Source organism: Podarcis muralis, chromosome 15 (genome assembly GCF_964188315.1).
Source record: "Podarcis muralis chromosome 15, rPodMur119.hap1.1, whole genome shotgun sequence".
Classification (NCBI taxonomy): Eukaryota; Metazoa; Chordata; class Lepidosauria; order Squamata; family Lacertidae; genus Podarcis; species Podarcis muralis.
The window spans coordinates 12,341,424-12,368,466 of NC_135669.1; the positions used below are offsets into that span (position 1 = coordinate 12,341,424).

The 27,043-nt window shown below is 46.7% G+C and overlaps 1 protein-coding gene across 7 annotated transcripts in view; it reads left to right on the forward strand.

Moving 5' to 3' along the window:
- The window catches only part of ROBO4 (roundabout guidance receptor 4), a 105,780-nt gene that overhangs the window by 26,911 nt on the left and 51,826 nt on the right, over positions 1–27,043 (forward strand). For 6 of the 7 annotated variants that reach the window (XM_077919928.1, XM_028707703.2, XM_028707702.2 and 3 more), the window contains exons 3-14: positions 2,344–2,501; positions 3,728–3,848; positions 6,538–6,676; positions 9,047–9,174; positions 10,927–11,057; positions 12,123–12,342; positions 13,864–13,985; positions 15,924–16,095; positions 18,031–18,225; positions 19,344–19,386; positions 20,203–20,342; positions 22,607–22,945. In XM_077919928.1, the coding sequence (XP_077776054.1) occupies positions 2,344–2,501; positions 3,728–3,848; positions 6,538–6,676; positions 9,047–9,174; positions 10,927–11,057; positions 12,123–12,342; positions 13,864–13,985; positions 15,924–16,095; positions 18,031–18,225; positions 19,344–19,386; positions 20,203–20,342; positions 22,607–22,945 (1,908 nt within the window). The remainder of the gene's footprint in view (positions 1–2,343; positions 2,502–3,727; positions 3,849–6,537; positions 6,677–9,046; positions 9,175–10,926; positions 11,058–12,122; positions 12,343–13,863; positions 13,986–15,923; positions 16,096–18,030; positions 18,226–19,343; positions 19,387–20,202; positions 20,343–22,606; positions 22,946–27,043) is intronic. The other variant, XM_028707704.2, reaches the window with a different exon arrangement.

The following is a 27,043-nucleotide window of genomic DNA, read 5'->3' on the forward strand; positions in this document are numbered from 1 at the left end:
CTCAGCATTTGGGTTGCCATACGTCTGGGAAATCCAGGACATGTCCTCTTTGGGGAGTCCAACATGCCCATCTGGGGGGATTTTTACATTTTAAAGGAAATGTCGAGTTTTGGAGGGGCGGGGCGGTGTTATTTATTCATTTATTGGGGTTTTTTTTGCTTGGGCTTGGCCCAAGCTGGTTAAAGATGCCCGTGTGCTGACAGCAGCTCAGGCTGTCCTCTTTTTTGCTCTTCAAGATATGGCAACCCTACTCGGTATGGCTTCTCTGACAATGGCACGCCCAGGATGGCAATGTTAATTGAATTCCTTACATCATCATCATCATCATTGACTTGGGCGCCTGTTTAAGCTCCATCTCCTCTGTTTATGTAGCTACACTCCATCATTGAAAACGATTAAAAACACATTAACTGGATATGTGTGTGTGTGTGTGTGTGTGTGTGTGTGTGTGTGTTTTAGAATCCACAAAGTAATGGTAAAATACAAACCAGAATTAAGGAATTTATACTGCAGCGCTCTCTTGATGCAGTGAACATGTGAAAGGCAATCCAAAGCCTTTGAAGAGTGGTAAAAATCTTAGGGTACAATCATCGAGCACAAGTGAGGTAAGCACCATTGACGCTGATGGGAGAGAGTTAAACATGTGCTCAACACACTAATTGAAATTAATGGGATGTGCTTTATTACAATAGAGTGGCTGCACCAAATAAACTCACTTTTAAGTTTAGTATGGTTTATGATTGATTCTGCTGGTTCAGCTTTTCCTGTTTTAAGTATCCCTACCCCTCACAGCATCCAATGACTTGTGGTTGGAATTTTGTTCGATTTCCTTATTCAAGTTGTTGTTTGTAGCAGGTTTATCTATTATTGGCTCTTGCCCTTAATTTGTAAGGAATTAAACCGCTCAAGGAGCGATCCTTTTAACTGCGTCATCCTTCCTTGGTGTTAGAACATGGAAGTTTAGCCTCCAAATCAAAGAGATTAATTTTGTCAGGTGGAGCAGAAAGGCAGCTGGATCAGTGCTTGATTCTGCTTACAAAATGCAACCTCTGGAAATGACTGAGTAATTAAAAACTATGTTGCATGTCCTGCTCCTTTGCATAAACACAGTCAACACCAGAGGGCAAAAGAAGGATTCTTACACCTATCCCCCTTTGCTGCCTAATGTGCAATGAACAGCTTTTTGCACCTTAAACTTCTATTTTTTATTATGTGATCAGTAGTCCAGTGAGGGACGCGGGTGGCGCTGTGGGTAAAACCTCAGCACCTAGGACTTGCCGATCGTCAGGTCGGCGGTTTGAATCCCCGTGGCGGGGTGCGCTCCCGCTGCTCGGTCCCAGCGCCTGCCAACCTAGCAGTTTGAAAGCACGTCAGTGCAAGTAGATAAATAGGTACCGCTCTGGCGGGAAGGTAAACGGCGTTCCGTGTGCTGCGCTGGCTCGCCAGATGCAGCTTGTCACGCTGGCCATGTGACCCGGAAGTGTCTTCGGACAGCGCTGGCCCCCGGCCTCTTAAGTGAGATGGGCGCACAACCCTAGAGTCGGACACGACTGGCCTGTACGGGCAGGGGTACCTTTACCTTAGTCCAGTGAGGGGCTACCCTCTACTGGTGCAGCTAATTTAGGGTGTTTCTAGAGCAGACATGTCCAAAGTCCATTTGGGAGGCCTAATGCGGCCCGCTGGCCAGTTTAATCCGGCTCCTGTGGCAGTTTATTTCCTGGGGTAAAATCCCTTAAATTACCTCAACAACATTAATCCTAAAAAAAGCTCAACAACTCTGCGGTAAAATCATAATAAAAAAGCTCAAAAAGTTAACAACTTTGGTCGGCCCTTTGGTCGGCCCTCATGGCCCTTCACTTCATCAAATCTGGCCCTCTTTGAAAAAAAGTTTGGACGCCACTGTTCTAGATGGTTGTTGTTTTCAGGTGGGATTCAAACACATACAGTGGTACCTCTGGTTGCAAATGGGATCCGTTCCAGAGGCCCGTTCGCAACATGAAAAGAGCGCAACCCGCAGCAGGACATCTGCGCACACATGGGTTGTGATTCTCCGCTTCTGCGCATGCATGATGTCATTTTGCACTTCTGCACATGCACAAGCGGCGAAACCCGGAAGTAACCCTTTCCGGGACTTCCGGGTCACCGCGGGACGTAACCTGAAAGAACGTAACATGAAGCGGACGTAACATGAGGTATGACTGTATTGACAAACTCAGTTGCAAAATCGTAGGCCACGTTCACATATGTGCAGTTAAGTCAAATTGCTTCCCCCAAAGAATATTGGGAACTGTTGCTGACCCCATACGGGAATTTCATTTAGCATATATTTGTGTTTTCTCGTAGCTCTGCAAGAAGAGTTTCGGCTTCATCCCAGCAACTTGGTGGTGACAGCTGGAGAACAATTGGTTCTGGAATGCTTGCCCCCTAGAGGACACCCTGAGCCAACCGTTTCGTGGAAAAAGAACGGCGTCCCCATAAATGAGGAAAATGGTCATTATGAGGTAATCAAAAACAATACATCTAGTAGCAATGTTTTTTTGTGGTTTTTTAAGAGCCGCTGTGGTGTAGTGGCTAGAGTGTTAGACTGGGACCTGGAAGACCAAGGTTCAAATATTCACTTGGCCATGAAGCTCACTGGGTGACCTTGGGCCAGAAACTATCTCTCAGCCTAGCCGACCTCACAGGGTTGTTGTGAGGGTTAAATGAGGAGGGGGAGAACCATGTGTGCCACCTTGAACTCTTTGGAGAAGAGGGTGGGATATAAATGATATCAATCAATAAACGCAGCCCATATCAGATACAGTGTATAGTTATCAAAGTCATAATTGCACCACATCTTTTAAAGCCCAGGAAATCCCAGGAACTATAGTTTGTTAAGGGTGCCAGGAATTGTTGCTCCGAGAACTACTGTTCCCAGGATTTGGGGGTGGGAGCCATGTGCTTTAAGATGGGAATGTAGCCGCAACAACCACAGTAGAGAGGATAAAAAGGCAACATACATGCACACAGATTCTGCCTTTTATTTTTAACAAAACAACAACAACAACCCCATTACCAAAACTAATTTTAAACTGCAGACAACTTTGGCTTGGAATTCATCTTCTCATTAACAGTTGTATCTCAGTTTCCCATCTTTGATGGCTACACTGAGGAACTTAGCTATATTTTCTCTGAAAATAAATCCACTAAGTGGATGTATTTAGTGGGCTTGGGAATTGTACTGTGCAGTGTGTTGTCACTGCTATGTTGAAGTTATTTTGCACAATTATGTATTGTGTGATGTTGTGATGTCGTGTGTGTGTGTGTGTGTGTGTGTATGCTTTGAAGAATATGTAGAGAAGTTGCTGAGCCATCTTGCTAAGCCAACTGTCCTTTTTTTGCCCAAAGAAAAGGCACTTCACAGACTCCCAGACAATATGACAATATTTTGTTATATATTTTTATTAATACATTTATATATCACCTTCTTCCAAGGAACTCAAGGTGGGGTACACAATTCTCCTCCTCCCTGTTTCATTCTCACAACAACCCTGTGAGGAAGGTTAGGCTTAAGAGTTGGTGACTGGTTCAAGGCGACTGAGCTTCATGGCTGAGTGGGGATTTGAACTCTGGTCTCCCAGGTCATAGTCCAACACCCTAACCATTATGCCACACATCAAAAGGGACAAGTAAATACTTGTGGAGCTCCAACATATTCTTTCTCCTCTACCTCACCCCATTTCGACAGGTGACCAACACAAAGCTTTTGGTAGCGCATGCTTTGAAGAGCGATGCGGGAGCATATGTCTGCATGGCCACCAACCAAGTAGGAGAGCGAGCGAGCAGAGCTGCCTTGGTCTCCATTTTGGGTAAGGAAGGGAACAGGGATTGCTCCTCCCATCTTTCCCCACCAAGTTGAGCTATGCCCTTGGCGGGTGTTCCATCAGCTGGTGAGAATCTCTACACCACAGATAAGTGCCACATTGGGGCTGATTGGCAAAATGTATAAAGGTAAAGGTAAAGGTACCCCTGCCCGTACGGGCCAGTCTTGCCAGACTCTGGGGTTGTGCGCCCATCTCACTCAAGAGGCCAGGGGCCAGCGCTGTCCGAAGACACTTCCGGGTCATGTGGCCAGTGTGACATCACTGCTCTGGCAAGCCAGAGCTGCACACGGAAACGCCGTTTACCTTCCCACTAGAAAGCGGTCCCTATTTATCTACTTGCACCTGGGGGTGCTTTCGAACTGCTAGGTTGGCAGGCGCTGGGACCAAGCAACAGGAGCGCACCCTGCCACGGGGATTCGAACCGCCGACCTTTCGATCGGCAAGTCCTAGGTGCTGAGGCTTTTACCCACAGCGCCACCCGCGTCCCATGGCAAAATGTATAGACATGAGCACAGAAGTGCTTACGGAGAGAACGAGAGCATCGCCCAACTATAACTGTTCAATTATCATGGTATCTGTTTCCCTTGATTTCCACCACCTTCAGGTATTGAATTTGTGCATGGTACTGAAGCTGGCAGGACCAAGGTATTTACTTAGCCAATGGGAAACATATTAGAAAGTCAATTTTTTGAAAGGGGAAGTGATTCTGAGGACATCTGAAGGCAGTCCTGTTTAGGGAAGCGTTTAATGTTTGACAGACTGTTGTATTTTAATATTTTGTTGGAAGCCGCCCAGAGTGGCTGGGGAAACCCAGCCAGATGGGCGGGGTATAAATAAATTGTTGTTGTTGTTGTTGTTGTTGTTGTTGTTGTTGTTGTTGTTGTTTGTTGTTATTTCATGAATGAGATGATGTGCAACACTTTCTTTGGGGACGTGGCATCATTATAAGCAGCTGGATCATTTAGCGTACAGTCATACCTTGGGTTGAATGCGCTTCGCGTTGAGCGCATTCGAGTTGCGCTCCGTGGCAACCCGGAAGTAACGGAGAGCGTTACTTCCGGGTTTTGCCGCTTGCGCATGCGCAGACGTTCAAAATGACATCACGCGCATGTGCAGAAGCAGCGTAAAGCCACATGCGTGTGCGGAGACGTGCCGTCGCTAGTTACGTTTGCTTCTAGATGCGAACGGGGCTCCAGAACAGATCCCGTTTGTATCTAGAGGTACCACTGTATTCAGATCCAGAATATGAACTGAATATGAAAGACCATAATTCGGTGGCAGAACACCTGTCTTGCAAGCAAAATGTCCCAGGTTCAGTCCCCAGGTGTCAGGGACTGTGCTGAGGAGGGCTGCACTGAGGAGGAATGGTGGGAGCTTCCCCCTCCCCCTCCCCCTGCTCCTGATCAGGATCCTGAATCTTCCCAGGAGCAGGAGGACAGTATAGATTTGGAACAGTGGTTTGCAGAGGGACATAGTTCAGAAGGCAAAAGCTGGGAAATACTGGATGGGGAACAGCTAGGAGAAGATGCACTGGGAGAGAGAGAGTTAACAGATTCACTGTCTCTGGAAAACGTTCATCCGCTCAGCCCAAGTCAAGAAAAGCTGATAAGGTGGCAGCACAGAAATTACAGTGGTTACAAGCTCAGGGTACAAGACACAGTAGTGACGTAGATGACTAGGGAGGAAGTGGGTGAAACCATTAATTTGGAGCACCGCCATTCCTAGGACAGGGATTCTTTGTTCTCTCGCTGTGATTAGTAAAGTTTCTAACTGGTAAGAATACTCCCTTCCTTTCTTCTGGTTATCTGCTGCCAACGTGGGGCAGGGAGGAAGCTGATTCCCTGAAACCTGACACCAGGTGGGACTGGGTATGTCCCATGTCTGAAACTCTGGAGAGTCAGTGTCCACTAGCAGACAATACTGAGCTAGATGGACCAATGGTTTGAATTGGTATAAAGGAGCTTCCTATGTTCCTATGAGTTCCTTTTTACTGGTTCCATCACCAGGAAGTGTGGGAAAGAGCATTAATATGAAAACATGGATGGACAGAGAGGTGGGTCATCTTGCTGAAAAGCAGCTATGTCTTTGGATGGCTGGACTCTGTGTCCTGTATCCAGCGCTCGTCCTACTCAGAGTAAGAGGTAAAGGGACCCCCTGACCATTAGGTCCAGTTGTGACCGACGCTGGGGTTGCGGTGCTCATCTTGCTTTATTGGCTGAGGGAGCCGGCGTGCAGCTTCCGGGTCATGTGGCCAGCATGACTAAGCCACTTCTGGTGAACCAGAGCAGTGCACGGAAACGCCATTTACCTTCCCACCAGAGTGGTACCTATTTATCTACTTGCACTTTGACGTGCTTTCAAACCGCTAGGTTGGCAGGAGCAGGGACTGAGCAACGGGAGCTCACCCCGTTGTGGGGATTTGAACCACCGACCTTCTGATTGGCAAGTCCTAGGCTCTGTGGTTTAACCCACAGCGCCACCCACGTCACCCTACTCAGAGTAGACCCCTTGAAATTAAGAGACATGGCCGATTTAGACCCATTACTTTCAAGGGGTCTTCTCTGAGTGGATGTTGGTGGTCTCTGACCCCATAAAACCCACTCTGCTAGTGAGAGTTTCCATAACCCTAAGGGACTACTCGGTTTGATTAGATTGTCTTCTTCTCCTATCCAAGAAAAGCCAGTATTCACTCGGAGGCCTAATGATGTCGTGGCCAAGCTTGGCAGCACCGTCCTGTTCATGTGTGGAGTCCACGGAGACCCAACACCCGCCATCCAATGGCACAAGGAAACGGGAGAGCTTCCCTCCGGAAGGTGAGGATACCTGTTAGATTCAGAGGATTTCTCTGGCTGTCACTCTCTGCTTGGCCACGGCATTGCAGCTTGTGAAAGGAAGATCAAATTGTGTGTGTTTTTCATTGATTTTTTTAATTGTAAATTTATTAAAGACAGAGGAAGAAAAAAGAGACAGGGGGAAAAACAACAACAGAAAAGTTTCGCCCCCGCATTCACAATACAATAAACATCCATATTAAATTACACTTGCAGATTAATATATGCCATTCAAATGTCAGAATTGGTCTCAAAGTTGGTGTTTATAGGAAGCACATCAAAGGGTTGATGCTGTTCCCACTGTAGATTTATTCCTCAGGTTTTGCTTTTAAGTCACCTAGCTATTGCCAGACAGCTCAGAGGAACAAAGGCAGAGCTTAAGAAGAGCCTGGCTGCAGGATCAGACCAAAGGCCCATCTAGCACCCTGTTCTCCGGGTGGGAAATCCTAAAGATGAGCCTAATGGTAAACTGTGGAAATAGAAGAAGCCAAACATTGCTGGATCTAGCTTCTGGGTCATTTAGCGTTGGACAGATCAGTCTTTCTTTCTTCTGTGTATGGCTATGCAGACTACTCGACTCTTAGCAGGCCAGTAATTTTTTATTGCAAGTTGGTCTTTTTAAAAAAGAATCATCATCATCATAGACTAGTAGCTTTTCATAGAATTGGAAGGGTTCATCTCGTCCATCCCCCTGCAATGCAGGAATATGCATCTGTCCCATACAGGGATTGAACCTGCAACCTTGGTGTTATCAGCACCACTCTCTAGCCAACTGAGCTATCCAGGGCCAATTTGCAAGGCTGCTCCAATGTTTTATCTCATCACTTAACATTACCATCAGAGCGACACAGAGCGTGCCTTGAGCTGGATGTGTGAATGGCCTCCCCTGGAACATACGGTGCTAAGAGTAGCATGGCATCAGAACAGAGTCCTTGGCATTTGCTCTTGTGGGTTTCAGGCATTGTGCTCCTCTGCCCCCAACCTGCAGACAAATAAAGGACAACATAGACTGGTTTGGATTGAAACAGGCCATAACTTCATTGAATAGAGATGAAAGAGGGCTTGGGCATGGGGCAATCAAAATGCTTCTGTCCTGCCCACTGGAAGTGATGCATAGGTTAATCTGGGTGGGTGGGGGTGTCCTAAGACTTACATCAAATAGGGTGACCCCTGCAGAGACCACCATCTGGGGGAGTGCCTTCGGCCCTGCCCCCCCTGGGCACACAGACATGGCCATTCCCCCTGGATCCCTTTAATGGGATACCCCAGCGTTTGGAGGGGCTGGCGGAGACTACATCCTCCCCTCCATCCAAGACAAATGATTGCCCCAATGCCCAACCAAGCTGTGACAATTGCTATGAAGTAGGCAAAACCACCGGGTTGGAGCCAATTGGCCCAGTGGACAAATTCCTACCTGGCCCCATAAAACGGCAACCACTGTAGCCACAGCAAAGTCCTTAAACATCGGCTTGAACCAAGGGAGGGTGGGTGGGGAAACCGACGAGGGGAAAGCAGGTAGGGCCCCAGGTGAGGGCTGTTTAAATTGCCAGGGAACAGACCTGAGGGAAGCCTTTGTCAGGAGCTCATCCTACACTTGAGTAGGACCCCGGCAGAGACACAAGCCCGACTGGCATGTTCTCTCCCTCCTGGTCAGTTGTTCGGGAGCTTCAAAAGCTTTCTTCTGCCCGAACATCACAGTGCCAACAGACATCGGCACACTTAGGGATCCGCAGAGTCTTCTCAGTTTGTGTAACAGAACTCAGCAACTCAGCATTTTGGCTAATCTACTTTATTTACATATAAACACACAAAGAGCACTGCAACATGGCTCACTCTCTAGTATCAGACAGCAAAGAGAATGAACAAAGGACAATAGTCCCACTTCACAGAACACAGTAACACAAACATCCTGTTTCCGTCACTTTGCACTTTGTGAAGTCAAAACATACACCGTCATGTGAAAGACAACAATCCCATGACTGCAATCATGGAGCAGGAATTCTAACAGCCTTCCCACCCCGTTGACTCCTCTCCATGTTCCAGCCCATGTCCTAGCCTGCATCCTCATTTGCCATTCTGGGATGCAGGCTAAGATCTGGCCTCTGATAGGAGGCACGGGCTTATGCCCATGCCCCCTATCCGTATGGGGCTGTGATGATGCTACCCCCTCGTCGGGGTCTTGGAGGAGCCTCTGCTATCCTGCAACGCCAGAAAACCTAAAAGGGTGAGCGGACTTGCGATGGCTCTTTCACACATGCAGGCCCTATTCTGGACATTGCATCTGTGTTTAGGGATGAACATGCATTTGTGAACAAAGCCCCGGTCACTGTTCCATACCGCTGCTCCCCACAGGTATGAAGTAAACAGAGAAAACGTCCTACAGATTCAGCACTTGACGATGAACGACGCTGGGAAATATGTCTGTACTGCTCGCAACCAGGTGGGAACCATCTCTGCCAAAGCATCTTTAACTGTGCAGGGTAAGCGGCTCTTATCAATATCAATATTTGGCCCTTGGGACCCTGTCCAGGCCACACCCACTTCCCAAGCCACTCCCCCTGTGACCAGGCTTGCTCCTCAAGGGCTTGACCTGGCCAGCTATGACAATGGCTCTGGTTTGCCTGAAGGAAGAATGACCTCACCAGGAAGCTAGCCTGGCTATTCCAAGAATTAGAAGGGGAGGGACAGCCAGGTATTTGAAGGGTCTCAGCATACAGCCTAGTCCCCGTCCCCCCCGCAACTCATAACATTATGCAGCTGTGAAAAAAGGACAGCACATGAAAACAAAATAGGAGCACATGCCCACCTCCAGAAAGGAGAGAAAAAGTGAGAGGTGTTTTCTTTTTTTTATTTAACAAATGTTTTTCTACTCCTTTTCTGTGAAACGCACAGAAGAATTGAGGGGGGAAAACAGTCGATGTTAAGCATGTGACAAAATCAGTTAACAAGAACATTTATGTCTTTTGCCAAATCACATTTCTTTCTTAAATTTTGCAGCTCCAAGCTGAGAGAGGGTGTCACAATTTGCTTCAATGTGCATAAAAAACAAGTTGGGAAATTAACCAAATGCCAAAACACACACACCAAATAATGGTTACTTGGGTGTGAGGCCCTGGGACAAATGCCCCCCCTCCCCTGTGATCAGCCCTGTGTGTAGAAACCTCTGGCTTCTGTGTGACAGGAAGGTAGCCTACCATAGCGGGATGAGAATTACACCTGGTGTTTTGCCGCCTTCACTTTTGGTACTGTTGACTTTTTGCCTCTGGCCACACTTCTTACCTTTGGCTCTACACACCACTGGCGTGAGATCTTCAACAGGTTGCTCACTGTTGGAAGATGTCCATCAGTCTGGAAAAGGTTCCTCACCTTTTCGCTGTAGCCTAACAACAACTAGGAGGGCACCAGGTTGGGGAAGGCCATGGAGGAAAGCCACAATGATGTATTTTGATAATTGTTGTTGTTGGCCTTGGGGGATTATGGAGGGTGAAGTCAAACTGTTGGAAGGTTGCAGCGCCTGCTGTGGCTGGAGAGACATGTTTTGTTGCAGCTGGGACAGATGAAGGCATAGACACTGAGTTGCGACCAACATTGGGTTGCCCCTTCGCTTGTGCGTGGTCAATATGCAACGCCCCCCCCCCAACCCGGCCAGGCCAACTCAGCCCACCATCCCACCACCAGCCACCTTACCTTTGTGAAAGGAACGCGCTGCCATTGCCCTGGTGATCCTCAAAAGGACTAGGCAGAGCCAAGCATCTTCACCCTGGCGTGTCCTTTTGAGGATAGCCACAAAATTGGGGGTGGGCGGCCCCCTTCTTGAAAATATTGGAGACTCCCTGGCTCCCACGGCCCTCCGTAGATGGCAGCTCTGGATGAAGGCATCTGGTTGTGTTGCTGCAGATGCACCAAGCAGTTTCTTCTCTCTGAGCTCCTCCCAGGGGTCATTCCTCCTCTGGTCCCTGCTATGGATGCACAACCGGACTTTCTGTCTCCAGGCACTGGGGGTCGCCTGCAAGCGATTCCCACAATGGCAGGGTTGATGTTGCCAGCTTTCATTTATTGTGAGCTGCGTTGGTCACCATATCCTGTAGGGAAGCAGCACAAACTTAAGCATAATGCAAAGGAAGGTGGGACTCCAAAAGGACTGACCTTATCAATTTGGGTAAAGTCCACGTTCTCCAAGGATACACCTTTGAGTCTGGGGTTGTTGGTTTTTTTGGTTTTTTTGCTTTTAGATCCCCTGGACACTGGCCAGAGCAAGCAGGACAGGCCAAAAGATGTACTGAAGGAGCCGATGGATGCAAAGGTTTACCTGGCAAACGTCACTGCTGTCCCCTCCACGCCAGCAGCTCACCTGCATTGGAAGGTGAATTAGATATAACAAAGGTGCAACAGAGCATACAGATGGGGGCAGCATGCTCTAAACCCATGGGCCATTCCAGCTGGGGCCACACGGTGATTTCCCCAAATCATGACCACCTCTCAGTCAGCTGACGTGACTTCAGCAAGACAGGTTTTAGTTCTGCATTAAGTGTGGATGCCTGTTCCCAGGAGGATTTAACCCAAGATTTATCTTATCAGCTGACAGGTGGGAGTTAAATTGTTTTCAGGGAACAGGCACACACAGCCAAAGGAAGCCTGTAAAATGCAGACATCTTTCTCCCACTTCCTGCAGCAGCAGAGGTGGGGATGAAAGGGAGAAAGTAGCTGTAAAATGCAGGGATTTATTGAACACTGCTGTTTTAATCTGTTCATGAATATTGTTCAAAATCCAAATTTTGAGCTGAATTGAGCTGGCTGTTCAGAGTTGAATTGCAAAAGCTTGCAGAATTTTAATTTAATTTAATTTGGGCTGAAGATTCCGTTTGGCTTTTGTCTACTCCCACTTTGTTCCATAGCTTTTGTGTTCCTCAGGGACCTCATCTATATCTCCAAGAGTCGCTTGACCCGAACAATGTTGTGGTTTCTGCAGATATCACAGTTCTCTCTGATTTAGGGTTGGGAGAGAAATCTACCCACGTTGCATTTTAAAGCAAGCCTGCTTAATTCACATTTTGTGAACCAACAAGTCAACTGAAATCAGGCAGCCATCCTTCAAAACCCACACACGCCTCCAAATTCTATGACATCATTCTCCAGCCAAAAAGTGTGCATGAAAAGGCACACGATATCGAAGAAAATGACATTACATTGGAGGGAAACGCTTGCAAAAAAATGTGTATATTAGTCAAAACTGCATTACTAAATGCATGCATTGTGTGCAGTTTTGTGCAGATGTTTTTAAAGGAAGAAATTGCAAGCCGAAAGAGTCAGGGAAAGTGAATTTTTGGTTGGAAGAATGAGAAATGGAGAAAAACTTAAACTGGCAAATTTTCTCCATTCCTACTCCGAACCAGAGGTTAACCCAGATTTCCCACCTATTGTCTTGAAGGTTGTCTCCTCTTCCCAGCGCATAGATGGCTATGTGGTGTTCTATCGCTCCCTGTTGCCTGTGACCACACACTGGGCTGAATGGCATGTCCAAAGCAACCACCGTACCATCGTCCCAGGGCTTGAGAGAGGCTATAAGTATGAGTTCAAGGTGCAACCATATTCAGGGAAGGTTTATGGCTTGGACAGCAACGTAAGGGAGCTCTGGATCCCAGAAGAAGGTACGACCCTTCAGCACTTCCTCTTTTTGAATGCTAAATATTCTGGAACATGGGTGGGGAACCAGTGGCCCTCCATACATTGCTGGACTCCAACTCCCATCAATCCCAGTGACCACATCCTAATGGCCAGGGACAATGGAGGTTGTAGTTGAGCAGAGATACATCTAGAGCACACCTCTAGATACACCTAGTTGCAGTCCTTCAAGGCATCTAGGGGGCTACAGGTTCCTCATTCCTGCTCTAGAGGCGGTGATGTGGTGTGATCTGTGCCTAGCAGTTTACTTTGCTTAGGCAGTGGGGTGCATGTGAACATAAAGAAATGAGTTATATTGGGCATGTGTGGCCCTCTGTCAGGCACTGGGCAGAGGAGGAATGGTGGAGACTGCCTCCCCAGCCTGACCCTTCCAGAGAAGAAGACAGTTCAGAATTACAACAGGGGTTTGAGGGAGATCACAGCTCAGAGGAAGATGAGGGGGAAAGCTGGGATATAATGGGAGAGGAAGGAAGAAGAAGCACCAGAGGGGCAACCGCTGACAGATTCAGTGTCTTTAGAAAGCATTCCCGATCCCCCCCCCTCTTCCAGAACCCGGCGAGCATTGAAAGTAGGAGAGCAAAGAGCTCAAAGGCAGAGGGCAGGTAGCAGCACCCATAGTGATGACGCATGAAGGGAGAGAGGGAGAGGGGTGGATACTCACTCGGGGAAACATCATTATTCCAAGAGGCTGCATTTCCAAGCCTCTCTCTGTGAATAGTGAATAAAAAGCAGTTGGTAAGGACTTTCCCTTGTCTTATCCATTCCTGGCAACCTGTCGTGGGGATTTAGATCCTCTGACGACTGACACCCTCTGGATGTTTAAGACTCCAACTGTCCCAGCCAGCATGGCCAATGAACTGGGGTGATGTGAATTAGAATCTAACATTTGGAGGGCCACAGGTTTCCTTGGCCATTGATCCGTTTCCCCCATTATTGTCTCACCTGGTTGGACACAGTTCTCTAAGGTGCCAGGCACAGGACTTTTTCTAGCTCTGACACCTGAGGCTCCTTTAACTGAAGACTGAACCCACCCAGGACCTTCTGTCTACAAGGCATGTGGCTGAGTTTTGACCTAGCCCTTGGAGGCCAGTAGGATTCTTCTGTGCTCTTGCACCTTTGCAAAACCCAAGCGGCACTGAGCAACAGCATATGAACCCTGCCTTGTTGTCATGAAATGAAATCAAGAGCACATAATTCAAATGTGAACTTTCCCCCATCCCACGCTCTCTAGTCTCCTGCTGATAGTGCCATCCCAAGGCTAATTTCGCCACACCTCTTGGAGAACTCTTTGAGATCCACCAGGCATGCAAAGGATTGAGATCCCTCAGTCCTGAACTCCTGATCTTGAGCTGTTGAGTTGTATGGAGGAGGCAGGAGGTGGCAGAGTAGATAATAGCATGTGGCTGGAGGCCTGTTGCACCAGCAATTGTTGCTCCTTCTTTTCCTAAAAAATATCTCAGCAACCCTATCCTTTCCTTTCTTCCCAGTGCCTGGTGCTTCCCCTGAAAGCATCAGCATCACCACATTTCAAGATGCGAATGGCACTGTGATCATCCACTGGGAGCCCCCTCCACAAGACATGCACAATGGCATCATCAAAGGTTACCAGGTAAGGAGGAATGGAATTGGTGCCATTTGGGTACCACAATATCTGGTTGATGGTGATGGATAGAAGGAATCTGGAGGGAGGATGATTAAGTGGTATTCCACCAAGGTCTGGTGGAATAGAGCATTTCATGGGGGTGGATCAACTAAAACTATGGTTGCAACCCTTCAGCAGTTTCCAGCTGTTGTCCTTGAGGAAACTGGGGAAACTAGAGATGTGCTTGAGTGGCATGCAGTTATGTTTCTTTATGTTTCCTGAAATAATTACAGGCATGAGGAATCTTTAGCCCTCCAGGTGTTTCTGAACTGCAGCTCCCATCAGCCCTAAGAAGCATGGTCAATGGACAGGGATGGTGGGAGATGAAGTTCAGCAGCATCTGAAGGGCCAGAGGTTACCCACACCTCATCTGATTCTTACTTTGTCATTTCAAGGCTCGTTTCTTCTTTTGCCTGCTGTCATGCTCCTTGTACATTATACATGTGCAGCAGGTGCGCTGACTCTGAACTTACGTTCCATGGCAGGGTAGGGAATCTCAAGCCTGGGGGTCAAATGTGGCCCTCCTGACGTCTCGACCTGGCCCTCAGAATTCTCAGCAGGCTGCACCCCTCACTGGTACTGCTTCACCCCTCAAGTGACTTTACTTGGCTAGAATGTGTCCTTGAATTCTGACGTTGCTTCTTGCTTGTCTGGATGGAGGCAGGGGAGGGGCGTGTGTGTGTTTGTAGAAACTAGCCTACTTTACAGAGATAAAACTTTACATTCCTTGCACTGCCCACTTTTTCCTACACTGGGATCTTCACTGGCTCCCAGTAAGTTTCCAAGCACAATTCGAAGTGCTTGCCTTCCAATCCTCGCCTTCCCCCATTCTTAAACCCAGCCCTTCTTCCATGACCAAGTCCCTCGCCATACTTTCTAACTAAGGGACAGACAGACAGTATGCTCTTTAGTTAGAAAGTATGGAGAAGGACTCAGTTGGAAAAAACGCTTCCCTGCTTAGAAAATGTGTCTGCACATCCTTCTGGTGGTTCCCTCATGGTCGAGCTGGGAGGCTGTGCCACCAGTCCGTCCCTTTTACCCCTGTGGGTCAGAAATCATTTCAGGGAAACTGGAATTTATCCTCTTTCTAATTTGGGGATTTAAAAACAAAAGGTGGGGTTGTGAGTTTATGTATAGTATACAGTCCTCTTCAGAACTAGATCTGTTTATACTGCAACTCCCTGGGTTCTCCAGCAGCCTGCCTCATCTCTTGTCTCAGTTCAAAGTGTTGGTGCTGACCTTTCAAGCCCTAAACGGCCTCAGGCCTATATACCTGAAGGAGTGTCTCCACCCACATTGTTCAGCCCGGACACTGAGGTCCAGCTCCGAGGGCCTTCTGGCGGTTCCCTCACTGCGAGAAGTGAAGCTACAGGGAATCAGGCAGAGGGCCTTCTCAGCAGTGGCACCCTCCCTGTGGAACGCCCTCCCATCAGCTGTCAAGGAGATAAATAACAATACAACTTTTAGAAGACACCTGAAGGCAGCCCTGCATTGGGAAGTTTTTAATGTTTGATGTTTTGTTATGTTTTTATAGTTTGCTGGAAGCTGCACAAAGTGGCTGGAGCAACCCAGACAGATGAGTCTGGATATAAATAATAAAATCAATCAATCAATCAATCAATCAATCAATCAATTCCTCTGGCTTCACACACTACTGGCATGTGCCTCCCCACCCCCTGGAAATGCAGCCCACAGACTCTAAAAAAACTTAGCCTTAGTCACCCCCTGTTATTTGGCTTCTTTCCCCACTTTGCATCTATCTCTTACTGCTTTGCTAGATGTGTGACTCTGTGCAGGATATATTTGGTTCCTCTCATGTGTGCTTCTGTTCTGCAGAAACTGCCGTCTTGTGCCGCTCTGTGTGAGACAGGCTGACGTTTTTCTTCTCTCGCCTTGTGTTTGCAGGTCTGGTTCCTGGGCAATGAAACTCACTCAGGCTCTAACAGAACAGTGGGTGGAGAAACACACAGCCTAGAAGTGACAGGCCTGGCTAATGGGCAAAAATACTGTGTCCAGGTAGCAGCAGTCAATGGAGCTGGAATTGGAGTGCCCAGTAATCCTGTATGCAGTGCTGTAGGTCAGAGGTGCTATTTTGTAGCTGATCTCTTAGTACAGGGGTGGGGACACCTGTGGCAATCTAGATGCTGTTGGACTACAACTCCCATCATTCCTGACCATTTACTATGCTGGCTCTGGTAGATGGGACTTGTAGCAGTGCCAGTGATGGTCACCAAAAGAGGGTGCCTTTAAAAGAGGATGGTGCCAATTCATGGACGAGAGCCCAAAAATATGGTTCAGAAGCTTTACTTATATTAGTAAAGTAAAACACTTTTATATGCGTTCTAACCCTGTGACCCACCAGATGGCGCTGTGGAGTCCCGTCTTTTGTCAACGTGATTTCCCTTTATGAAATTTACAAAGTGTTTAACTGAAATGCTTCTTTGATGTGCCTAAATCCAGCCTTACAGAACTTCAAAACAACTTAGAACAAATAAATTTACATCCACTTAGTTACATAATTTCGTATACTGATCACAGCATAATATCTTAGATTATAAATATCTTGCAGTCTGAGCTAAAAATCAAAGCTCTTTTTCTTCTCCATTGCAGCCTCCATTAGCCTCAGTGATTCACACAACTGCAATACCACCTCTCCCCATATGAACCTACTCGGACCCTGAAATCATCCTCTGAGGCCTTTCTTCGTGTGCCTCCTACTCAAGAGGTCCGGAGGGTGGCAGCATGAGAACAGGCCTTTTCTGCAGTGGCTCCCTGTTTGGGGAACACTCTCCCCAGGGAGGCTTACCTGGTGCCTTCATTATACACCAGGCATAGGCAAACTCCAGCCCTCCAGATGTTTTGAGACTACAGTTCCCACCACCCCTGACCACTGGTCCTTTTAGCTAGGGATGATGGGAATTGTAGTTCCAAAACATCTGGAGGGCCAGAGTTTGTCTATGCCTGTTATACACCTTTAGGTGCCAGGCGAAAACATTCCATTTAACCAGGCCTTTGGATGATTAACATCTGATGCCCTTTTAAATGGACTGTGAAAGGAGGGATTATTGGCTTGTCTTTGTTTATTATTATTATTATTATTATTATTATTATTATTATTATTATTAATGTGTTTTTATTTTGCAATTCTATGTTGTGAACCGCCCTGAGATCTACAGGTATAGGGCAGTATACAAACAACAACAACAAAGAGAGCATCTCACCCAAGTTGAATGCCTCCAGATTAACATATGCATAGACCTGTACTACAGTCCTTTTCATGTGATTCTGAGCTAAACACCTTGTGACTGAGCCAGCAGAGATACAGCCCTACTTAATGATTGACCTGTTATCAGCTTCAGTGGAAATTTTCAGCCATTCTTCACAGTACAATCCAGGCACATTATAGATTTGTTTCCCATTTCAATGTACATTAAAACAATGATACTTAACAGGGCTGTAGCTTCCTCCTCCTTAGTCTCAGTGTAGTCCTTGTAGGGAGGAGGATGGGGAGCAAAACTGGGATGAGTTGGCTCTGCCTGTCATTGGCTCTGGCTCCACCTGCTGTTGGTCCTCTTCCCCTCCAGCTGCCATGGGCATCTGGCATCACTGCAGCATGTGCCCTGCCACTCACCTGTAGCTGCGCCTCCCACTGAAGATGTTGTTCATGTGGCCAGGGCTCATCTACTGTGTGTACACATATCCCAAACCTTCTTCATTCTTCTGTGGCTTAAGTTCACCATCACACCTTCTTCCACTGAGAGTCAGTGTGGTGTAGTGGTTAAGAGCAGTAGACTCGTGATCTGGTGAACCAGGTTCGCGTCTCTGCTCCTCCACATGCAGCTGCTGGGTGACCTTGGGCTAGTCACACTTCTCTGAAGTCTCTCAGCCTCACTCACTTCACAGAGTGTTTGTTGTGGGGGAGGAAGAGAAAGGAGAATGTTAGCCGCTTTGAGACTCCTTTGGGTAGTGATAAAGCAGGATATCAAATCCAAACTCTTCTTCTTCCTTCCAGAGCCGACAGTCGAGAAGATGGCCAAGACCCCGGACTTCCATTCTGCCAACTACATCCTGGAAGTGGTGCGTCAACCTGTCTTCATTGCCAGTGTGGGCTCGGCACTCTGGGTCATGCTGATGGCGTTCACGGTTTATGTTTGCCAGCAGCAAGCCAGGCAGTATGGCCGGAGACGTCCATATGCCCTAGGTGAAGGTAAGAGAAGCAGATAGAGTCTGGCTTTAGGCTTATAGAAAGGGCAGTGTTCTGACTCATTGCACTGGGTCCCAGGTGGGTAAATGGGCTCAGTGTAGGGTGTCAGTCTGCCTGTGGTGGGGAACCTTTTTCAGGCTGAGGGCCCCATTTCCTTCCTGTCAACCTTCTGAGGCCCACGTTTCAGTGATAGGCAGAGCCGGAGACTAAAGTAGGTGTAGCTATTATGCAACCTTTACCATTGTACAATAAAAGGGACGTGGGTGGCGCTGTGGGTTAAACCACAGAGCCTAGGACTTGCTGATCAGAAGGTTGGCGGTTCGAATCCCCACAACGGGGTGAGCTCCGTTGCTCGGTCCCTGCTCCTGCCAACCTAGCAGTTCGAAAGCACGTCAAAGTGCAAGTAGATAAATAGGTACCACTCCGGCGGGAAGGTAAACGGCGTTTCCATGCGCTGCTCTGGTTCGCCAGAAGTGGCTTAGTCATGCTGGCCACATGACCTGGAAGCTGTACGGCGGCTCCCTCGGCCAATAAAGCGAGATGAGCGCCGCAACCCCAGAGTCGGCCATGACTGGACCTAATGGTCAGGGGTCCCTTTACCTTTACCTTTACCATTGTACAATAGACTAGTTTCTACATACAGTCAACACAACCCTCTCCTATCATCCGTCCTGGCAAGCAATAGGTGTTATCTGGGTCCAAGGAATGTATCCCAGGTGGTCAAAAACCCTCAAGGAGGGTGTGAAGCAGGGATGTAGCCTGGGGAGAAGTGTTTTGGCCTGGGAAGATTTCCAAGAGTTATATAGAGATTGCTGGGGAGGCATAGGGAACCCTGCTCTATTCTAAGCAGGCATGCATGAAAAAAATGTCACATCATGTGCATCGCATGTAATTGTATGGGGGGGGGCATTGCTTTCTTGAACACCGCCCCCTAATCAACTGAATACAGTAAACACACCAAGAGGTCACTTGATTCCAGGTCAGGAGTTAAGTTGTGGTCTTACTAGTTTGGCCCTAGGAAGAGGCTTTATGCAGTGTGGCAGGGAGTCATGAAATGAATTGTCAGTGAAGACAGGTTTGCCTGTCTAATGCTATTTTGCCATGCACCTCACTCTCTCCAGGTCTGTATAGAAACGCCAGTGATGACACCATCATCAAACACAGGTATGCTGCCGTTCCCCCTCTCTCTAGGGATGCATGCATATTTATATCTGTGCAAGACAGCTCTAGCAAAATAGTTAAATGTCGTGGAATGTTTGATGGCAATCGGGGGGCAAGTTATCACCCGCACCACTGTGACCCAGAATTAAATAGCGATTTCACTTCTTTATGTCCTGTCCTTGTCATGCAAAACCAGAACAAAATCACTGCAGTTCTTTATATATGTTTTGTTGTTGTTTAGTCATTTAGTCATGTCCGACTCTTCATGACCCCATGGACTAAAGCATGCCAGGCACTCCTATCTTCCGCTGCCTCCCGCAGTTTGGTCAAATTCATGCTGGTAGCTTCGAGAACACTGTCCAACCATCTCGTCCTCTGTCGTCCCCTTCTCCTTGTGCCCTCCATCTTTCCCAACATCAGGGTCTTTCCCAGGGAGTCTTCTCTTCTCATGAGGTGGCCAAAGTATTGGAGCCTCAGCTTCAGGATCTGTCCCAGTGAGCACTCAGGGCTGACTTCCTTAAGAATGGATAGGTTTGATCTTCTTGCAGTCCATGGGACTCTCAAGAGTCTCTAAAGAGTCTTTATATATGTTTAGTCTTCTTGTAAAGGGGGGGTGAGGTATATACTTCTGCAGCTCACTAGTCCTGTGTGCAAATGAAGACACCTGCCAGGTTTGAATGCCCAAGCTACTAATAGAGTCATGTCATGTCCTTCTTTGATTTCATAGTCTTCTGTCTGTCTGTTTAGTCAGTGAGTCTGTCTGCCACACTACCGAGATTCGCATCTATGAAAGTGTGCCTATTTCCCCTTTGACTGTAGGGTAGACTGTAGCGATTCTCCCTGGCTTTCCAACACATGGAAGTCAACTTCAGGCTCCAAGAACTACAGCACCAGCAGCAGCTTGAGCAGTCAGCTCCTGTGGACTGAACCCAAAGATAACCAGGAATCCCACAAATCTAGTAAGTGTCCCTTGCGAACAGCAGGTGGCGGTTTAGTTTTGCTTAGAGCTTGCTGAATTTTTGATGAAATTTACAATCTGATCCATTTCCTGGGAATTTTTCTGCTCCTTAAATTGTTAGAGAATTTCACACATCGACCACCCTGGAGAACATTTAGCAAGATAGCCCAAGAATATTGTTCTTACAAGTAAGGTGCATAATTTTGGGTGGAACTGTGCATCTGGTTTTAATATTGTTTATTATAATATGGTTTTTGCCCAAGTATAGGGGAGCATTTATCCTTTCTCATTTCAGCATGTTGCCTTTTGCACTGATAAGTTGACGAGCCACCAAAATTTGGGTTTATGAACGGTTGTGTTTGTGTGGAGTTGGAGCAATAGGACCTGTTGACCCTGTTCTTCTGTACTGCAATCTGTATAGAGAGTGTAGAGAGAGTGGATGATTCTCCTTTTATTAAGCACTCTCCCAGGAAGATCTGAAGATCTGGTCTCCATCTGCTTAAGGGATGCTCACTCGTATGCTACTGGGAAGGTTGTAAAAAAAAAAATCTGACTTCAATACAGATCAGGAGAAATTGTCTGTTGGCTTGAGAGATGGGGGAAAAGTATAATAGTATCCCATCTGTTTTCAATTGTTTTAACAAGCTGTGTGTTTTATTTCTGTATTTAATTTTATTGATCTGCAGCCATAATAAAGAATTATATTATTGTTGAAAGAAGCAAAGGGGTCCTTGCAAACCTCCACTCTTAGCTCATTTCCACCTTCATCCACTGACAGTATTATTTCATTCATTCATTCAGTGAGCTGGTTTGCATGCAATGTGAGCTTAGTGCAGACATGTGAATGCAAGGTTCCTTAAATTGGTTCCTCCCCTGACCCTCTTCCTGCTGCACTACTGCTGTTATTAACCATGGTTCGGCTTAGCATGTTGTCTGAACTGGGGATCTCACTCCAGACAAACCATGTATTGTAAACCCAGGAACAAGGCATGGTTACAGCTCATGGTTTTTCTGGAGTGAAACAAACCATTACCCCTGATTTGGATGACACACTGAGCCACACCATGGCTGATTTCAGCAGCCATATTGGAAGAATCAGGGCTGGAGAAGGAGCCAAGGTAGCTGCAATCTTCTCTCTGGGAACCTGCCCATCCATGCATTCTAGAGCTATTTGGATTTTGCACGTCTCTGAATTTTGAGGTACCTATCAAATGCATATACCTCATTGGCCCGAATATAAGCCTCACTTTCCCCCCAAATTCCGACCGTGAAAAGTTAAAGTGCAGCATAAATTCGCGACCTTACAAAAATCGACTTTTACGATATCGCTGCTGAAACAGACATATGGTAATACGGAACAAAAAAAAAGTTTTATTGCCGATTTGAGGCTGTTCATTTGTCATTTACGGGTGTGATCGCCTGCAGAATTGTACTCAACTGAACAGCGATTTGCAATTTCAGCGATTGTACAGTAACTTTTGCGGGCTTGCAAGATCAAAGGCTTAAATTGGCTCGGAGTTACAATTCTACCAACCACAGTGATTTTCAACCTGTAACCCAATTTTAAGGCAGTGGCTTATATTCGGGTATTGACTCCTCACCCCACCAAATTTTAAAGGTACGGCTTATTTGCAGGTATGGCTTATATTCGGGCCAATACGGTAAAATGTGTATTATAAGGATAAAATATACTCTTGGAAATACATACAGTGGTACCTCGCAAGACGAATGCCTCGCAAGACGGAAAACTCGCAAGACGAAAGGGTTTTTGGTTTTTTGAGTTGCTTCGCAAGACAATTTTCCCTATGGGCTTGCTTCGCAAGACGGAAACGTCTTGCAAGTTTGTTTCCTTTTTCTTAACACCGTTAATACAGTTGCGACTTGACTTCGAGGAGCAACTCATAGCACGCGGTGTGGTAGCCTTTTTTGAGGTTTTTGAAGACTTTGGTGATTTTTGAAGCTTTTCCAAAACTTTTCCGAAACCGTGCTTCGCAAGACGAAAAAACTCGCGGAACGAATTAATTTCGTCTTGCGAGGCACCACTGTACTATGAGAGAAATTTAAAAATGCATTTAAGGACATTTAAGTATACATATTTAAATAGGATCTTTTTGTAGATTCCTTTTTTAAAAAATCAGATTATTGCAGTAAAGGGGCAAAATGGACTTATGAATCAACACATGCAAAATGGCTATGAACTAAGTAGGTTGCTCCATCCCTGACTGGCCCTTCCTTTTTGCATTTTCCTTGCCCCCCTCCCCACAGCAGCATCCTTCGACAGGCAGAGCCAAGGTTCCCGCATCCAAACTGTTCCTTTGGTGGCTGATAGTAGGAGCAGCAGCCTATATGGGGCACTCTTTGTAGATCTTCCCGTGAAGGACCTGAAAACTTTCTACAATGCCCCACCGCCTCACCTTCCCAGCCCCAGCCTGCATGCCATGGAACTGGTGCAAAATGGGGACCAGATGTTCATGCCCCACTACAGCCCGAACCCCTGGCTGGCCAGTACTAGGGGAGCAGCACGTCCAGGGCCACGGAAGGCAAAGGGCTCCCTGTCTCCAAATCTTATGCCTCAGGGATCCTGGGATAAAAATAGCAAGAAAGGTAAGACATCATCACCACCACCATCACCATCACCATCACCATCATCTCTCTCTCTCTCTCTGTCTTGTCTGGGAGTTCCCTGTGACATCATAATATAGAAAGAGTTGTGAAAGTAAGGTATCAACTTTTTTCTGGCAGAACTCATGAGCCTTGAACAGCTGCATCACCATTAATAGTTTGGCAGATGCTGCTGCTTCTTCTTCTTCTTCTTCTTCTTCTTCTTCTTCTTCTTCTTCTTCTTCTTCTTCTTCTCCTCCTCCTCCTCCTCCTCCTCCTCCTCCTCCTCCTCCTCCTCCTCTTTCTCCTTCTCCTTCTCCTTCTCTTTCTCCTTCTCCTTCTTCCTCTTATTTATATACCACCCTATACCTGGAGATCTCAGGGTGGTTCACAGAAAAGATCACAACATATATAATCAGAATAAAACCAACAATGAAATAACCCCCCCCCCCAAAAAAAAGAGCCACATTTTAAAAGGGTATTGGATGTCAAACAGATCAACTGAAGGCCTGGTTAAAAAGGAATGTTTTTGCCTGGCGCCTAAAGGTATATAGTGAAGGTACCAGGTGAACTTCCCTGGGGAGAGTATTCCACAGACAGGGAGCCATTGCAGAGAAGGCCCGTTCTCGTGTTGCCACCCTCTGGACCTCTCGAGGAGGAGGCACACAAAGGAGGGCCTTCACTGCATCTGACTGCTAGGACAGCTTTGGCTGATTAATTGTGTCGTGCAGCTGTTCAAAGTTGCAAGAGCCCCATCTCTTTCTGGATGAAAGCGAAGCAGTAGGTTACTTAACTGGACCCCTGGTTCTGGAGGAAGTCCTAGACTACATAGGAAGCTGCCTTATACCGAGTCTGACCATTGAGTCATCCTCTTCACTGTTATCTACACCAGAGACAGCTAACCTATGAGCATGTACAATTTGTTGGATAATAGTATAATAATAATTTATTATTTATACCCCGCCCATCTGGCTGGGTTTCCCCAGCCACTCTGGGTGGCTTCCAACAGAATATTAAAATATAATAGTCCATGAAACATTAAAAGCTTCCCCAAACAGGGCTGCCTTCAGATGTCTTCTAAAAGTCTGGTAGTTGTTTCTCTCTTTGACATCTAGTAGGAGGGCGTTCCACAGGGCGGGTGCCACTACCGAGAAGGCCCTCTGCCTGGTTCCCTGTAACTTGGCTTCTCGCAGCGAGGGAACCGCCAGAAGGCCCTTGGCACTGGACCTCAGTGTCTGGGCAGAACGATGGGGGTGGAGACGCTCCTTCAGGTATACTGGACCGAGGCCAGTTAGGGCTTTCAAGGTCAGCACCAACACTTTGAATTGTGCTCGGAAACGTACTGGGAGCCAGTGTAGGCCTGGATGACAGCTCCCATCCTCCTAAACCAGGCATAGGCAACCTTGGCCCTCCAAATGTTTTGGGACTACAATTCCCATCATCCCTGACCACTGGTCCTGTTAGCTAGGGATCATGGGAGTTGTAGTCCCAAAACATCTGGAGGCCCGAGGTTGCCTATGCCTGTCCTAAACCAATGGCTGGGCTGGTTGGCATTAATGAAAGTTGGATTCCAATGACTTCTGGAGAATGGCAGGTTAGACACTGATTGGCAGCAGCTCTCTCGGATTTCAGACAGGTATCTCTCCCAGAGCTGCTTGGAGATGCCAGGGAATGAACTGGGGACCTTCTACATTCAAGGGTAATGGTCTACCACAGAGCCGTAGTCCCACATCCCTAGCAGAAACCTTTTCTTCCAAGGAACAAGAATCTACAACTTCTCTCGGCAGTTTATTTTACTGCAAAGCTGTTCCGCTAATGTTAATTTCAGGTTTACTGCCTGAAACAAATTTCCCTGTGGAGAGGGTGTCTTGTGGAGACTATAAGATTATTTGGGGAGTTAGACGCAGGGATGACATAGAGAAAGGAGTCACATCCGTGGCAGCGGGAAACCCGAAGGGCTGCATCTGAGATAGTGGCTTTAAATAACCACCGACAGTAGGTCTCTAGCTATCAATATTTTCGCTCCAGAGGGGGAGCTCTGCGGCAGCAAATGTGAAAATGAGTTGTGGCACCTTTAAAGATCACTAGTCTTTATTAGGAGCCGAGTGTTGATGGAACTTGAGCTGACTGCACTGTGCACAAAGTGTTACCGGGTCTGTGGAGTGTTAACATTGTCTCTTCTTGCATCTCATGCCCTTTTGGACACCCTGCTCTTTACATTCAAGATATAGATAGATGGATATCTGGCACCTGATGATCACAGCATGCAACTCAAGTGGATTCTGGTACACAAAAGCTTAGGTTACAATCCATTTAGTTAGTGTAGGGTGGCGCTGTAGGTTAAACCACAGAGCCTAGGACTTGCTGATCAGAAGGTCAGCAGTTCAAATCCCCGCGACGGGGTGAGTTCCTGTTGCTCGGTCCCTACTCCTGCAACCTAGCAGTTCGAAAGCACGTCAAAGTGCAAGTAGATAAATAGGTACCGCTCCGGAGGGAAGGTAAACGGTGTTTCTGTGTGCTGCTCTGGTTTGCCAGAAGCGGCTTAGTCATGCTGGCCACATGACCCGGAAGCTGTACGCCGGCCAATAAAGCGAGATGAGCGCCGCAACCCCAGAGTCGGCCACGACTGGACCTGATGGTCAGGGGTCCCCTTACCTTTACCTTACTGTCATTATGCTTTTTATTATGTTTATATTTTTTATTATTGATGTTCCATATTATTATTATTATTGTTATTATTTTATTATTATTATCGGTGCATTTTTTCTGGGGGGTACGCAGGGGTATGCATACCCCTAAACATTTTGTGAATCTAAGTTTGGCCTCATTGAGAAGTATTTCAATATGAGTATGAGAGTGAGAGTACCTCTAAATATTTCTTAAGAAAAAAAAAGCACTGAATAATAATAATAATAATAATAATAATAATAATAATAATAATAATAATATAATACCACCCTATACCCTCAGGTCTCAGGGTGGTTCACAAGATAAAATTACAATATAAAAACACAAAATACGCAATCAAAATATAAATAGAAGTAGCCAAACACCACCTCCACAAAAAAAACCATAAAAACAGTTAAAAACATTTTTTAAACACACACACACTTGAAAAATCAGTTGAAAATGTGTTCTTAATGTTGTACACCACCCTGGGATCTTTTGGTCCAGGGCAGTATATGAATCAAATAAATAATAATGATGATAGTTTTAAAAGTGTAAGGCTGGGCTTTGTGAATGCGTGATGAATAATAATAATAATAATAATAATAATAACAATAATAATAATAATAATAATAATAATAATAATAATAATAATAATAATAATAATTTATTATTTATACCCCGCCCATCTGGCTGGATTTCCCCAGCCACTCTGGGCGGCTTCCAACTGAATATTAAAAACAGTACAGCATCAAACATTAAAAACTTCCCTAGAGAGGGCTGCCTTCAGATGACTTTTAAAAGTAAAATAGTTGTTTATTGCTTTGACATCTACTGGGAGGGCGTTCCACAGGGCAGGAGCCACTACCGAGAAGGCCCTCTGCCTGGTTCCCTGTAACCTTACTTCTCGCAATGAGGGAACCGCCAGAAGGCCCTCGGCGCTGGATCTCAGCGTCCGGGCAGAACGATGGGGGTGGAGACACTCCTTCAGGATCAACTGCAGAGAGGGGAAAAGGTGTGTATGTAAGTCGCCCCACCCCCAGTCCCCTGGCATGCTGACTCCTTTCTGAATTTTGCATATTGGCCCACTCCACATTCTTCCTGCTCTACAATTTGTGAATGTTTATCAGTTGAGCCCGGGGAAGGAGAAATTGTCTTCCACCCTGACAATGCTGTTGGAGTACAATTCTCACCCCCCACCCCACCCCTGGTTGTTGTTCCCCATCTCAGCCTTAGAACTTCGGCTACCATCCTATATAGGCTCGCTGAATCCACTAAATTCCATGGGGGTCACATCTGAGCCTAGAATTGCATAGTGTTGCTCCTCATGGTAACTCCCTGATTTGGCAATGGTAGCCACAATCATGAGCATCAGGAGTACAGTGGTACCTCGGTTTACAAACTTAATGCGTTCCGGAAATCCGTTCTTAAACC